The following is a 12,500-nucleotide window of genomic DNA, read 5'->3' on the forward strand; positions in this document are numbered from 1 at the left end:
ACAACGAGTACTCTGCAGGCAGGACATCTAGAGAGACACAGTCTTGTTAACAATGAGTACTGCAGGCAGAGTACTAAGGTGGCATTGCGTACGGCCCAGTACATCACTGGGGCCAAGCGTCCTGCCATCTAGGACCTCTATACCAGGCGGTGTCAGACGAAAGCCCTAAAAATTGTCAAAGACTCCAGCCACCCAAGTCATAGACTGTTCTCTCTGCTACCGCACGGCAAGCGGTACCGGAGCGCCAAGTCTAGGTCCAAGAGGATTCTAAACAGCTTCTACCCCTCAAGCCATAAGACTCCTGAACAGCTAATCAAATGGCTGCCCAGACCCCTCTTTTACGCTGCTGCTACTCTCTGTTTATTATCTATGCATAGTCACTTTAACTCTACCTACATGTACATACTACCTCAATTACCTTGACTAACCAGTGCCCCCCTGTATATAGCCTCTCAACTGTTATTTTACTGCTGCTCTTTAATGATTTTTTACTTAACATTTATTTGTATTAAAACTGCATTGTTGGTTAAGGGCTTGTAAGTCAGCATTTCACTGTAAAGGTGAAAACCCGGTTGTATGTGGCGCATGTGACAAATACCATTTGATTTGATTTGCAAATATCAGTGTGTCTTACGTACCTGCAGTTTGACAGGCTCTGGGAGTTTCATCTGGAGCAGTCCTTTAGGCACCTTCCCCGCCCTCTCCTCTGCTCCAGGCCCCTCCCCTCCTCTTCCTCCCTTAGTGACATCACTCTCGGGCGTGTCCGCGGGCGCGTCCCCTCCCTCTGAGAACACGCTGGGTTCTATCAGCTGTAGAATGTTCTTCAGGTCTCCGTTATGGAACACTCCCATGATCAGTAACGTATAGAACAACTTAATGAGAGGAACAAACAGGAACTCGGTGCTGCCCCCTATAGGATCTCTGACGTGTAGACTCCCTCGCTCACCGCCTCCGTCAGCATCTCTATGGTCTTGGTCTTCAGGACCTCCAGGGGGAACTCGGGGCTGAACTGGAAGCAGTCGGCTCCGCTGCAGATGAAGGAGGGGGAGGAGAAGTGCATTCTGGGGCGGAGAGAGGTGCTCAGGCCGATCCCTGGCAGGCCGTGCTTCTTGGTCTCGTCGGGGAACAGAGTGATGGACTTGGTCTCGTCCGTCATGGGGACGATGTATTCATTGTTCATCATGAGTCGCGCCGTTGCATAGGTACTGAGGATAGAAGAAGAAATCGCTTTATTGTCCATTTGGTTAGAACAGGAATGAATCCTCTGCCTTTTTTCCCCCCACACTATGAGAATAACCCCTGGATGTAGAGCATGTTGTGGTGGGTAAGTGCCTTGCTCAAGGGCACAATGGTAGATCTGACACCAGCAGCCCACCTGTAGCCAGTTCAGTCTCCATTCTTTCATCAACCGGGACTTAATAAGGATCTCTACAGATCGGTGCCCCTTCCACCGGACGGTTGAGCTAACGTAGGCTAATGCGATTAGCATGAGGTTGAACTAACGTAGGCTAATGCGATTAGCATGAGGTTGAACTAAGGTAGGCTAATGCGATTAGCATGAGGTTGAACTAACGTAGGCTAATGCGATTAGCATGAGGTTGAACTAACGTAGGCTAATGCGATTAGCATGAGGTTGAACTAAGGTAGGCTAATGCGATTAGCATGAGGTTGAACTAACGTAGGCTAATGCGATTAGCATGAGGTTGAACTAACGTAGGCTAATGCGATTAGCATGAGGTTGAACTAACGTAGGCTAATGCGATTAGCATGAGGTTGAACTAACGTAGGCTAATGCGATTAGCATGAGGTTGAACTAACGTAGGCTAATGCGATTAGCATGAGGTTGAACTAAGGTAGGCTAATGGGATTAGCATGAGGTTGAACTAACGTAGGCTAATGCGATTAGCATGAGGTTGAACTAACGTAGGCTAATGCGATTAGCATGAGGTTGAACTAAGGTAGGCTAATGCGATTAGCATGAGGTTGAACTAACGTAGGCTAATGCGATTAGCATGAGGTTGAACTAACGTAGGCTAATGCGATTAGACATGAGGTTGAACTAACGTAGGCTAATGCGATTAGCATGAGGTTGAACTAACGTAGGCTAATGTGATTAGCATGAGGTTGAACTAACGTAGGCTAATGCGATTAGCATGAGGTTGAACTAACGTAGGCTAATGCAGGTCATCACACTGACACCTGAAACCCACCTCTTTAGCGATTAGCATGAAGTTGAACTAACGTAGGCTAATGCGATTAGCATGAGGTTGAACTAACGTAGGCTAATGCGATTAGCATGAGGTTGAACTAACGTAGGCTAATGCGATTAGCATGAGGTTGAACTAACGTAGGCTAATGCGATTAGCATGAGGTTGAACTAACGTAGGCTAATGCGATTAGCATGAGGTTGAACTAATGTAGGCTAATGCCATCAGCATTACAGTGGAATAATACCATGCTATTGTTTGGGGAGAGTGCACAGTTATGAACCTGAAAATGTATTAATAAACCAATTAGTACATTTGGGCAGTCTTGATACAGAATTTTGAACAGAAATACAATGGTTCATTGGATCAGTCTAAAACTTTGCACATACACTGCTGCCATCTAGTAGCCAACATCTAAATTGCATCTGGGCTGGAATAATACATTATGGCCTTTCTCTTGCATTTCAGAGATTATGGTACAAAAACAAACCAACGGTTGTTTCTTCTTCTTTGTATTATATTTTACCAGATCTAATATGTTATATTCTCCTACACTCATTTCACATTTCAAACGGTTCAAACAATATGCTCATCCTTCAGGTCCTGAGCTACAGGCAGTTAGATATGGGTATGTCATTTTAGGCAAAAACTGAAAAACTAGCGACATTCCGGTTCCTGGCCCACCTCTCTAACCTGTGGGCTAGCTACCTGAGGTGGATGTCTATGAGCAGATCGTAGCTAGCTACCTGAGGTGGATGTCTATGAGCAGGTCGTAGCTAGCTACCTGAGGTGGATGTCTATGAGCAGGTCGTAGCTAGCTACCTGAGGTGGATGTCTATGAGCAGGTCGTAGCTAGCTACCTGAGGTGGATGTCTATGAGCAGGTCGTAGCTAGCTACCTGAGGTGGATGTCTATGAGCAGGTCGTAGCTAGCTACCTGAGGTGGATGTCTATGAGCAGGTCGTAGCTAGCTACCTGAGGTGGATGTCTATGAGCAGGTCGTAGCTAGCTACCTGAGGTGGATGTCTATGAGCAGGTCGTAGCTAGCTACCTGAGGTGGATGTCTATGAGCAGGTCGTAGCTAGCTACCTGAGGTGGATGTCTATGAGCAGGTCGTAGCTAGCTACCTGAGGTGGATGTCTATGAGCAGGTCGTAGCTAGCTACCTGAGGTGGATGTCTATGAGCAGGTCGTAGCTAGCTACCTGAGGTGGATGTCTATGAGCAGGTCGTAGCTAGCTACCTGAGGTGGATGTCTATGAGCAGGTCGTAGCTAGCTACCTGAGGTGGATGTCTATGAGCAGGTCGTAGCTAGCTACCTGAGGTGGATGTCTATGAGCAGGTCGTAGCTAGCTACCTGAGGTGGATGTCTATGAGCAGGTCGTAGCTAGCTACCTGAGGTGGATTTCTATGAGCAGGTCGTAGCTAGCTACCTGAGGTGGATGTCTATGAGCAGGTCGTAGCTAGCTACCTGAGGTGGATGTCTATGAGCAGGTCGTAGTATCCAGTCCTGAGGAGACCAGGCATGTACTTGTTCTCTATGGCGTAGAGCAGCTGTGCCTCGTCGGCGTGGGAGCAGAGGGCGTGGGCCACACGGTTGTTCCCCAGAGCGCACACAGCAGAGTACAACCTCAGAGTATGGTAGTGGAACTTCAACAGATCCTTCTGCTCAGTCAACTCCAGGATATCAACTGACCTGGGGAGGAGGAGGAGGAGGAGAGAGGAGGAAGAGGAGGAGAGGGGGAGTAGGACAAGGAGGGGAAGAAAGATGACAAAGGGGAGGAGGAAGAGGTGGAAGATGACAAGGGGGAAGAGGTGGAAGAGGAGGAAAAGGAGGAGGAAGATGAGGAGGAGGAGGAAGAGTAGGGGGAGGAGGATGACAAGGGGGAGGTGGAGGAGGAAGAGGAGAAGGAGGAGGAGGAAAGGGGGAGAGATGGAGGAGGGGAGAGGTAGAGGAGGAGGAGGGGGAGAGATGGAGGAGGGGGAGAGGTAGAGGAGGAGGAGGGGGAGAGGTAGAGGAGGAGGAGAGGTAGAGGAGAAGGAGGGGGAGGAGGAGTGAGGTAGAGGAAGAGGGGGAGGGGGGAGAGGTAGAGGAGGAGGAGGGAGGTAGAGGTGGAGGAGGAGAGGTAGATGAGGAGGAGTGGGAGGAGGAGGAGGGGGAGGAGGAAAGAGGTAGAGGAGGAGGGGGAGCGGTAGAGGAGGGGGAGAGGTAGAGGAGGAGGAGGCAGGGGAGAGGTAGAGGAGGGGGAGAGGGGGAGGCGGGGGGAGGTAGAGGAGGAAGGGGACACAGAAGGTTCATAAACTGACAAACAGCTTAGTGAGGAACTTCCTAATTGCAACAACATTTGATTGCTTCTCATACATTACATTCTGCTATCGTTCCCCTTCTCTGCTATCGTTCCCCTTCTCTGCTATCATTCCCCTTCTCTGCTATCGTTCACCTTCTCTGCTATCATTCACCTTCTCTGCTATCATTCACCTTCTCTGCTATCGTTCCCCTTCTCTGCTATCATTCACCTTCTCTGCTATCGTTCACCTTCTCTGCTATCATTCACCTTCTCTGCTATCATTCACCTTCTCTGCTATCGTTCACCTTCTCTGCTATCATTCACCTTCTCTGCTATCATTCACCTTCTCTGCTATCATTCACCTTCTCTGCTATCATTCACCTTCTCTGCTATCGTTCACCTTCTCTGCTATCATTCACCTTCTCTGCTATCATTCACCTTCTCTGCTATCATTCACCGTCTCTGCTATCATTCACCTTCTCTGCTATCGTTCACCTTCTCTGCAATCATTCACCTTCTCTGCAATCGTTAACCGCTGCACTAATTTCTAATAAGAAATGTAAAAATCTATAGGTCGTTAAATTTTTGACAGATATTGTTGTACTATATTTAAAGCCCTCCCTCACTCCTGACGAGTGGGACAAGGCAGGGTCATCACCTGTTCTCCTCAGGTATATGCAGGGACATGAACTGGAGCGGTTCAGAGCAGGAGACCAGCCAGCCATGGCGGTCGTTGACCCGGGATACGTCCACCTTGAGGAAGTGGTTGGGTACCCTGCTCCACAGCACCGGGGTCAGGAACTGGACATGCAGCCTGGGAGGACACTGGGGACAGGAGTTCCTCCTCTCACTCTTAAACAGGCCCGCTGATAGGGGCATGACGTTCTAGTAACATAGAAACAGACAGGTTTAGGGTTAGGTTCTGGGAGGGGACAGGACAGGGCCATGACGTTCTAGTAACATAGAAACAGACAGGTTTAGGGTGAGGTTCTGGGAGGGGACAGGACAGGGGCATGACGTTCTGATGGAGAAAGTAATGGAGGGTTGTGGGTTAGGGACATAATTCACTTCATCACTCTTTCAAAGGTCAAACTACGGCTTTACATAACTGTACCTCCTACAAAAAGTGGTGATCTATTTTTTTGCGTGACATACAACAGGCTTTACAGTCCTGGAGCTACTGTAGAGATCAGAGTCCTGGAGCTACTGTAGAGGTCAGAGTCCTGGATCTACTGTAGAGGTCAGAGTCCTGGATCTACTGTAGAGGTCAGAGTCCTGGAGCTACTGTAGAGGTCAGAGTCCTGGAGCTACTGTAGAGATCAGAGTCCTGGAGCTACTGTAGAGATCAGAGTCCTGGAGCTACTGTAGAGGTCAGAGTCCTGAAGCTACTGTAGAGGTCAGAGTCCTGGAGCTACTGTAGAGGTCAGAGTCCTGAAGCTACTGTAGAGGTCAGAGTCCTGGAGCTACTGTAGAGGTCAGAGTCCTGGAGCTACTGTAGAGGTCAGAGTCCTCCTCAGAGGAGCTACTGTAGAGGTCAGAGTCCTGGAGCTACTGTAGAGGTCAGAGTCCTGGAGCTACTGTAGAGGTCAGAGTCCTGGAGCTACTGTAGAGGTCAGAGTCCTGGAGCTACTGTAGAGGTCAGAGTCCTGGAGCTACTGTAGAGGTCAGAGTCCTGGAGCTACTGTAGAGGTCAGAGTCCTGGAGCTACTGTAGAGGTCAGAGTCCTGGAGCTACTGTAGAGGTCAGAGTCCTGGAGCTACTGTAGAGATCAGAGTCCTGGAGCTACTGTAGAGGTCAGAGTCCCACAGAGACAGGAGCTTTGTGGGCGACGTTCCCTTAGTGTGATCCGATGCAGAGAAAGGTACGTGAAGTACACAGAGGTCTCATCAGTGGTGCACCGACCAAACAAAGCCATTCAGAGGCCTACAGAGAGAGACAAACCTCATAACCTTCCACAGCCAGTGGAGAGAGACAGGTCCACGTTGACTTTTCCCAGGCAGCCCATATCTGAGCCCTATTTGTGGCCGCCCTCTCTCCATCCTGTCAGTACAGAGCTGTATAGTGTGTCCTGTTCCTCCCTCCCGCTCACCTTAATACGTCCTAGTTCAAACTGAAAGATGCTGGGGCTGGTGGCCTGAGCGAACACAGCAGGGAACAGCTTGGTACTGGGCTCCACCTGCAGAGAGAGAACACAGAGACACAGCTATTAAAACACAGGCATGGACAAACCACACCCTATTCCCTATGTAGTACACTACTGTTGACCAGAGCCCTATTCCCTATATAGTACACTACTGTTGACCAGAGCCCTATTCCCTATATAGAACACTACTGTTGACCAGAGCCCTATTCCCTAAATAGTACACTACTGTTGACCAGAGCCCTATTCCCTATATAGAACACTACTTTTGACCAGAGCCCTATTCCCTATATAGAACACTACTGTTGACCAGAGCCCTATTCCCTATATAGAACACTACTGTTGACCAGAGCCCTATTCCCTAAATAGTACACTACTGTTGACCAGAGCCCTATTCCCTAAATAGTACACTACTGTTGACCAGAGCCCTATTCCCTATATAGAACACTACTTTTGACCAGAGCCCTATTCCCTATATAGAACACTACTGTTGACCAGAGCCCTATTCCCTAAATAGTACACTACTGTTGACCAGAGCCGTATTCCCTAAATAGTACACTACTGTTGACCAGAGCCCTATTCCCTATATAGAACACTACTTTTGACCAGAGCCCTATTCCCTATATAGAACACTACTGTTGACCAGAGCCCTATTCCCTATATAGAACACTACTGTTGACCAGAGCCCTATTCCCTAAATAGTACACTACTGTTGACCAGAGCCCTATTCCCTATATAGAACACTACTGTTGACCAGAGCCCTATTCCCTATATAGAACACTACTTTTGACCAGAGCCCTATTCCCTATATAGAACACTACTGTTGACCAGAGCCCTATTCCCTAAATAGTACACTACTGTTGACCAGAGCCGTATTCCCTAAATAGTACACTACTGTTGACCAGAGCCCTATTCCCTATATAGAACACTACTTTTGACCAGAGCCCTATTCCCTATATAGAACACTACTGTTGACCAGAGCCCTATTCCCTATATAGAACACTACTGTTGACCAGAGCCCTATTCCCTAAATAGAACACTACTGTTGACCAGAGCCCTATTCCCTATATAGAACACTACTGTTGACCAGAGCCCTATTCCCTATATAGAACACTACTGTTGACCAGAGCCCTGTTCCCTATATAGAACACTACTGTTGACCAGGGCCCAATGTCAGAATAATAGTAGAGAGAACAATTTATTTCAGCTTTTATTTCTTTCATCACATTCCCAGTGGGTCAGAAGTTTACATACACTCAATTAGTATTTGGTAGCATTGCCCTTAAATTAGTTAACTTGGGTCAATCGTTTCGGGTAGCCTTCCACAAGCCTCCTACAATAGGGACATTTTGGCCCATTCCTCCTGATAGAGCTGGTGTAACTGAGTCAGGTTTGTCAGCCTCCTTGCTCACACATGCTTTTTCAGTTCTGCCCACAAATTTTCTATAGGATTGAGGTCAGGGCTTTGTGATGGACACTCCAATACCTTGACTCTGTTGTCCTTAAGCCATTTTCCACAACTTTGGAAGTATGCTTGGGGTCATTGTCCATTTGGAAGACCCATTTGCAGCAAAGCTTTAACTTCCTGACTGATGTCTTGAGATGTTGCTTCAATATATCCACATCATTTTCCTACCTCATGATGCCATCTATTTTGTGAAGTGCACCAGTCCCTCCTGCAGCAAAGCACCCCCACAACATGATGCTACCACCCCCACAACATGATGCTGCCACCCCCACAACATGATGCTGCCACCCCCACAACATGATGCTGCCACCCCCGCAACATGATGCTGCCACCCCCACAACATGATGCTGCCACCCCCACAACATGATGCTGCGACCCCCACAACATGATGCTGCCCCCCACAACATGATGCTGCCACCCCCACAACATGATGCTGCCACCCCCACAACATGATGCTCCCACCCGCGTGCTTCACCTTTGGGATGGTGTTCTTCGGCTTGCAAGCCTCCCCCTTTTTCTTCCAAACATAAAAATGGTCATTATGGCCAAACAGTTATATTTCTGTTTCAACAGACCAGAGTACATTTCTCCAAAAAGTACGATCTTTGTCCCCATGTGCAGTTGCAAAACGTAATCTGGCTTTTTTTATGGCGGTTTTGGAGCAGTGGATTCTTCCTTGCTGAGCGGCCTTTCAGGTTATGTCGATATAGGACTCATTGTGGATATAGATACTTTTGTACCTGTTTCCCCCAGCATCTTCATAAGGTCCTTTTTCTGTTGTTCTGGGTTTGATTTGCACTTTTCGCAACAAGTTTGTATGAAGGGCAATTTGCATATACAGAATCTTATGAATGTTATGAAGAGTCATCAGATGAATTGCAATTAATTGCAAAGTCCCTCTTTGCCATGCAAATGAACTGAATCCCCGAAAAACATTTCCACTGCATTCAGCCCTGCCACAAAAGGACCAGCTGACATCATGTCAGTGATTCTCTCGTTAACACAGGTGTGAGGGTTGACGAGGACAAGGCTGGAGATCACTCTGTCAAGCTGATTGAGTTCGAATAACAGACTGGAAGCTACAAAAGGAGGGTGGTGCTTGGAATCATTGTTCTTCCTCTGTCAACCATGGGTACCTGCAAGGAAACACGTGCTGTCATCATTGCTTTGCACAGAAAAGGGCTTCACAGGCAAGGATATTGTTGCCAGTAAGATTGCACCTAAATCAACCATTTATCAGATCACCAAGAACTTCAAGGAGAGCGGTTCAATTGTTGTGAAGAAGGCTTCGGGCGCCCAAGAAAGCCCCAGGACCGTCTCCTAAAGTTGATGCGGGATCGGGGCACCAGGTGTGAGTGCATCTGCACGCACAATGAGGCAAATACTTTTGGAGATGGCCTGGTGTCAAGAAGGACAGCAAAGAAGCCACTTCTCTCCAGGAAAAACATCAGGGACAGACTGATATTCTGCAAAAGGTACAGGGATTGGACTGCTGAGTCCTGGGGTAAAGTCATTTTCTCTGATGAATCTCCTTTGTGATTGTTTGGGAAAACCGGAGAAAAGCTTGTCCGGAGAAGACAAGGTGAGCGCAACCATCAGTCCTGTGTCATGCCAACAGTAAAGCATCCTGAGACCATTCATGTGTGGGGTTGCTTCTCAGCCAAGGGAGTGGGCTCACTCACAATTTTGCCTAAGAACACAGCCATGAATAAAGAATGGTACCAACACATCCTCCGAGAGCAACTTCTCCCAACCATCCAGGAACAGTTTGGTGACGAACAATGCATTTTCCAGCATGATGGAGCACCTTGCCATAAGGCAATAGTGATAACTAAGTGGCTCGAGGAACAAAACATATATATTTTGGGTCCATCGCCAGGAAACTCCCCAGACCTCAATCCCATTGAGAACTTGTGGTCAATCCTCAAGAGGCGGGTGGACAAACAAAAACCCACAAATTCTGACAAACTCCAAGCATTGATTATGCAAGAATGGGCTGCCATCAGTCAGGATGTGGCCCAGAAGTTAATTGACAGCATGTCAGGGCAGAGTGCAGAGGTCTTGAAAAAGAAGGGTCAACACTGCATATACACTGCAAATATTGACTCTCTGCATCAACTTCATGTAATTGTCAATAAAAGCCTTTGACACTTATGAAATGCTTGTAATTATACTTCAGTATCCATAGTAACATCTGACAAAAATATCTGAAGACACTGAAGCAGAAAACTTTCTGGAAATTTATATTTGTGTCATTCTCAAAACATTTGGCTACGAATGTACATGGTCAACATTGTCAACAAGGAGTGTCTGCTAAATGACTCACTGACTGTAAGTGACTCTGGATCAGACCGTCTGCTAAATGACTCACTGACTGTAAGTGACTCTGAATCAGACCGTCTGCTAAATGACTCACTGACTGTAAGTGACTCTGAATCAGAGCGTCTGCTAAATGACTCACTGACTGTAAGTGACTCTGGATCAGACCGTCTGCTAAATGACTCACTGACTGTAAGTGACTCTGAATCAGAGCGTCTGCTAAATGACTATCATGTCAATGTAGCAATAGGAGGTTGATGACCATGTGGTACCAGCGCTGTGTCTCCACCTGGTAGTAGGTGCTGAGCTCCTTCCCGTTGGCAGTGAAGGTTAGCAGTCCGTTAACTGTGTCCACCAGACATCCAATCTCCAGACCGTTGTTGTTCCGGCCCTGACCAGGACTCGTACTCTCTCCAGCCCACACCATGTAGACAGAGACAGTTACTACTACGCTTGATGCTATAGACAGAGACAGAGACAGTAGTTACTACGATTGATGCTATAGACAGAGACAGCATTTACTACGCTTGATGCTATAGACAGAGACAGAGACAGTATTTACTACGATTGATGCTATAGACAGAGACAGCAGTTACTACGCTTGATGCTATAGACAGAGACAGCAGTTACTACGATTGATGCTATAGACAGAGACAGTAGTTACTACGCTTGATGCTATAGACAGAGACAGAGACAGCAGTTACTACGCTTGATGCTATAGACAGAGACAGTAGTTACTACGCTTGATGCTATAGACAGAGACAGAGACAGTAGTTACTACGCTTGATGCTATAGACAGAGACAGAGACAGTAGTTACTACGCTTGATGCTATAGACAGAGACAGCAGTTACTACGCTTGATGCTATAGACAGAGACACTAGTTACTACGCTTGATGCTATAGACAGAGACAGTAGTTACTACGCTTGATGCTATAGACAGAGACAGTAGTTACTACGATTGATGCTATAGACAGAGACAGCAGTTACTACGCTTGATGCTATAGACAGAGACAGAGACAGAGACAGTAGTTACTACGCTTGATGCTATAGACAGAGACAGTAGTTACTACGCTTGATGCTATAGACAGAGACAGAGACAGCAGTTACTACGCTTGATGCTATAGACAGAGACAGTAGTTACTACGCTTGATGCTATAGTTACTAGATGCTATAGACAGAGACAGAGACAGTAGTTACTACGCTTGATGCTATAGACAGAGACAGTAGTTACTACACTTGATACTATAGACAGAGACAGAGACAGTAGTTACTACGCTTGATGCTATAGACAGAGACAGAGACAGTAGTTACTACGCTTGATGCTATAGACAGAGACAGTAGTTACTACGCTTGATGCTATAGACAGAGACAGAGACAGTAGTTACTACGCTTGATGCTATAGACAGAGACAGTAGTTACTACGCTTGATGCTATAGACAGAGACAGAGACAGTAGTTACTACGCTTGATGCTATAGACAGAGACAGAGACAGTAGTTACTACGCTTGATGCTATAGACAGAGACAGAGACAGTTACTACGCTTGATGCTATAGACAGAGACAGCAGTTACTACGATTGATGCTATAGACAGAGACAGAGACAGTAGTTACTACGCTTGATGCTATAGACAGAGACAGCAGTTACTACGCTTGATGCTATAGACAGAGACAGTAGTTACTACGCTTGATGCTATAGACAGAGACAGAGACAGTAGTTACTACGCTTGATGCTATAGACAGAGACAGAGACAGCAGTTACTATGCTTGATGCTATAGACAGAGACAGAGACAGTAGTTACTATGCTTGATGCTATAGACAGAGACAGAGACAGTAGTTACTACGCTTGATGCTATAGACAGAGACAGAGACAGTAGTTACTACGCTGCTATAGACAGCAGTTACTACGATTGATGCTATAGACAGAGACAGAGACAGTAGTTACTACGCTTGATGCTATAGACAGAGACAGAGACAGCAGTTACTACGCTTGATGCTATAGACAGAGACAGAGACAGCAGTTACTACGCTTGATGCTATAGACAGAGACAGAGACAGTAGTTACTACGCTTGATGCTATAGA

General features: G+C 46.9%; 1 protein-coding gene across 1 annotated transcript in view; it reads right to left on the minus strand.

The window, feature by feature from the left end:
• LOC124041068 (ryanodine receptor 2-like) overlaps positions 1 to 12,500 on the minus strand; it is a gene marked incomplete at its 3' end in the record, with an annotated part of 293,761 nt that overhangs the window by 106,945 nt on the left and 174,316 nt on the right. The window contains 6 exon segments of the mRNA XM_046358233.1: positions 639 to 934; positions 937 to 1,205; positions 3,676 to 3,900; positions 5,151 to 5,377; positions 6,582 to 6,668; positions 10,709 to 10,878. Coding sequence (XP_046214189.1) covers positions 639 to 934; positions 937 to 1,205; positions 3,676 to 3,900; positions 5,151 to 5,377; positions 6,582 to 6,668; positions 10,709 to 10,878 — 1,274 coding nt within the window.

Source organism: Oncorhynchus gorbuscha, linkage group LG08 (assembly GCF_021184085.1).
Source record: "Oncorhynchus gorbuscha isolate QuinsamMale2020 ecotype Even-year linkage group LG08, OgorEven_v1.0, whole genome shotgun sequence".
Taxonomy (NCBI): Eukaryota; Metazoa; Chordata; class Actinopteri; order Salmoniformes; family Salmonidae; genus Oncorhynchus; species Oncorhynchus gorbuscha.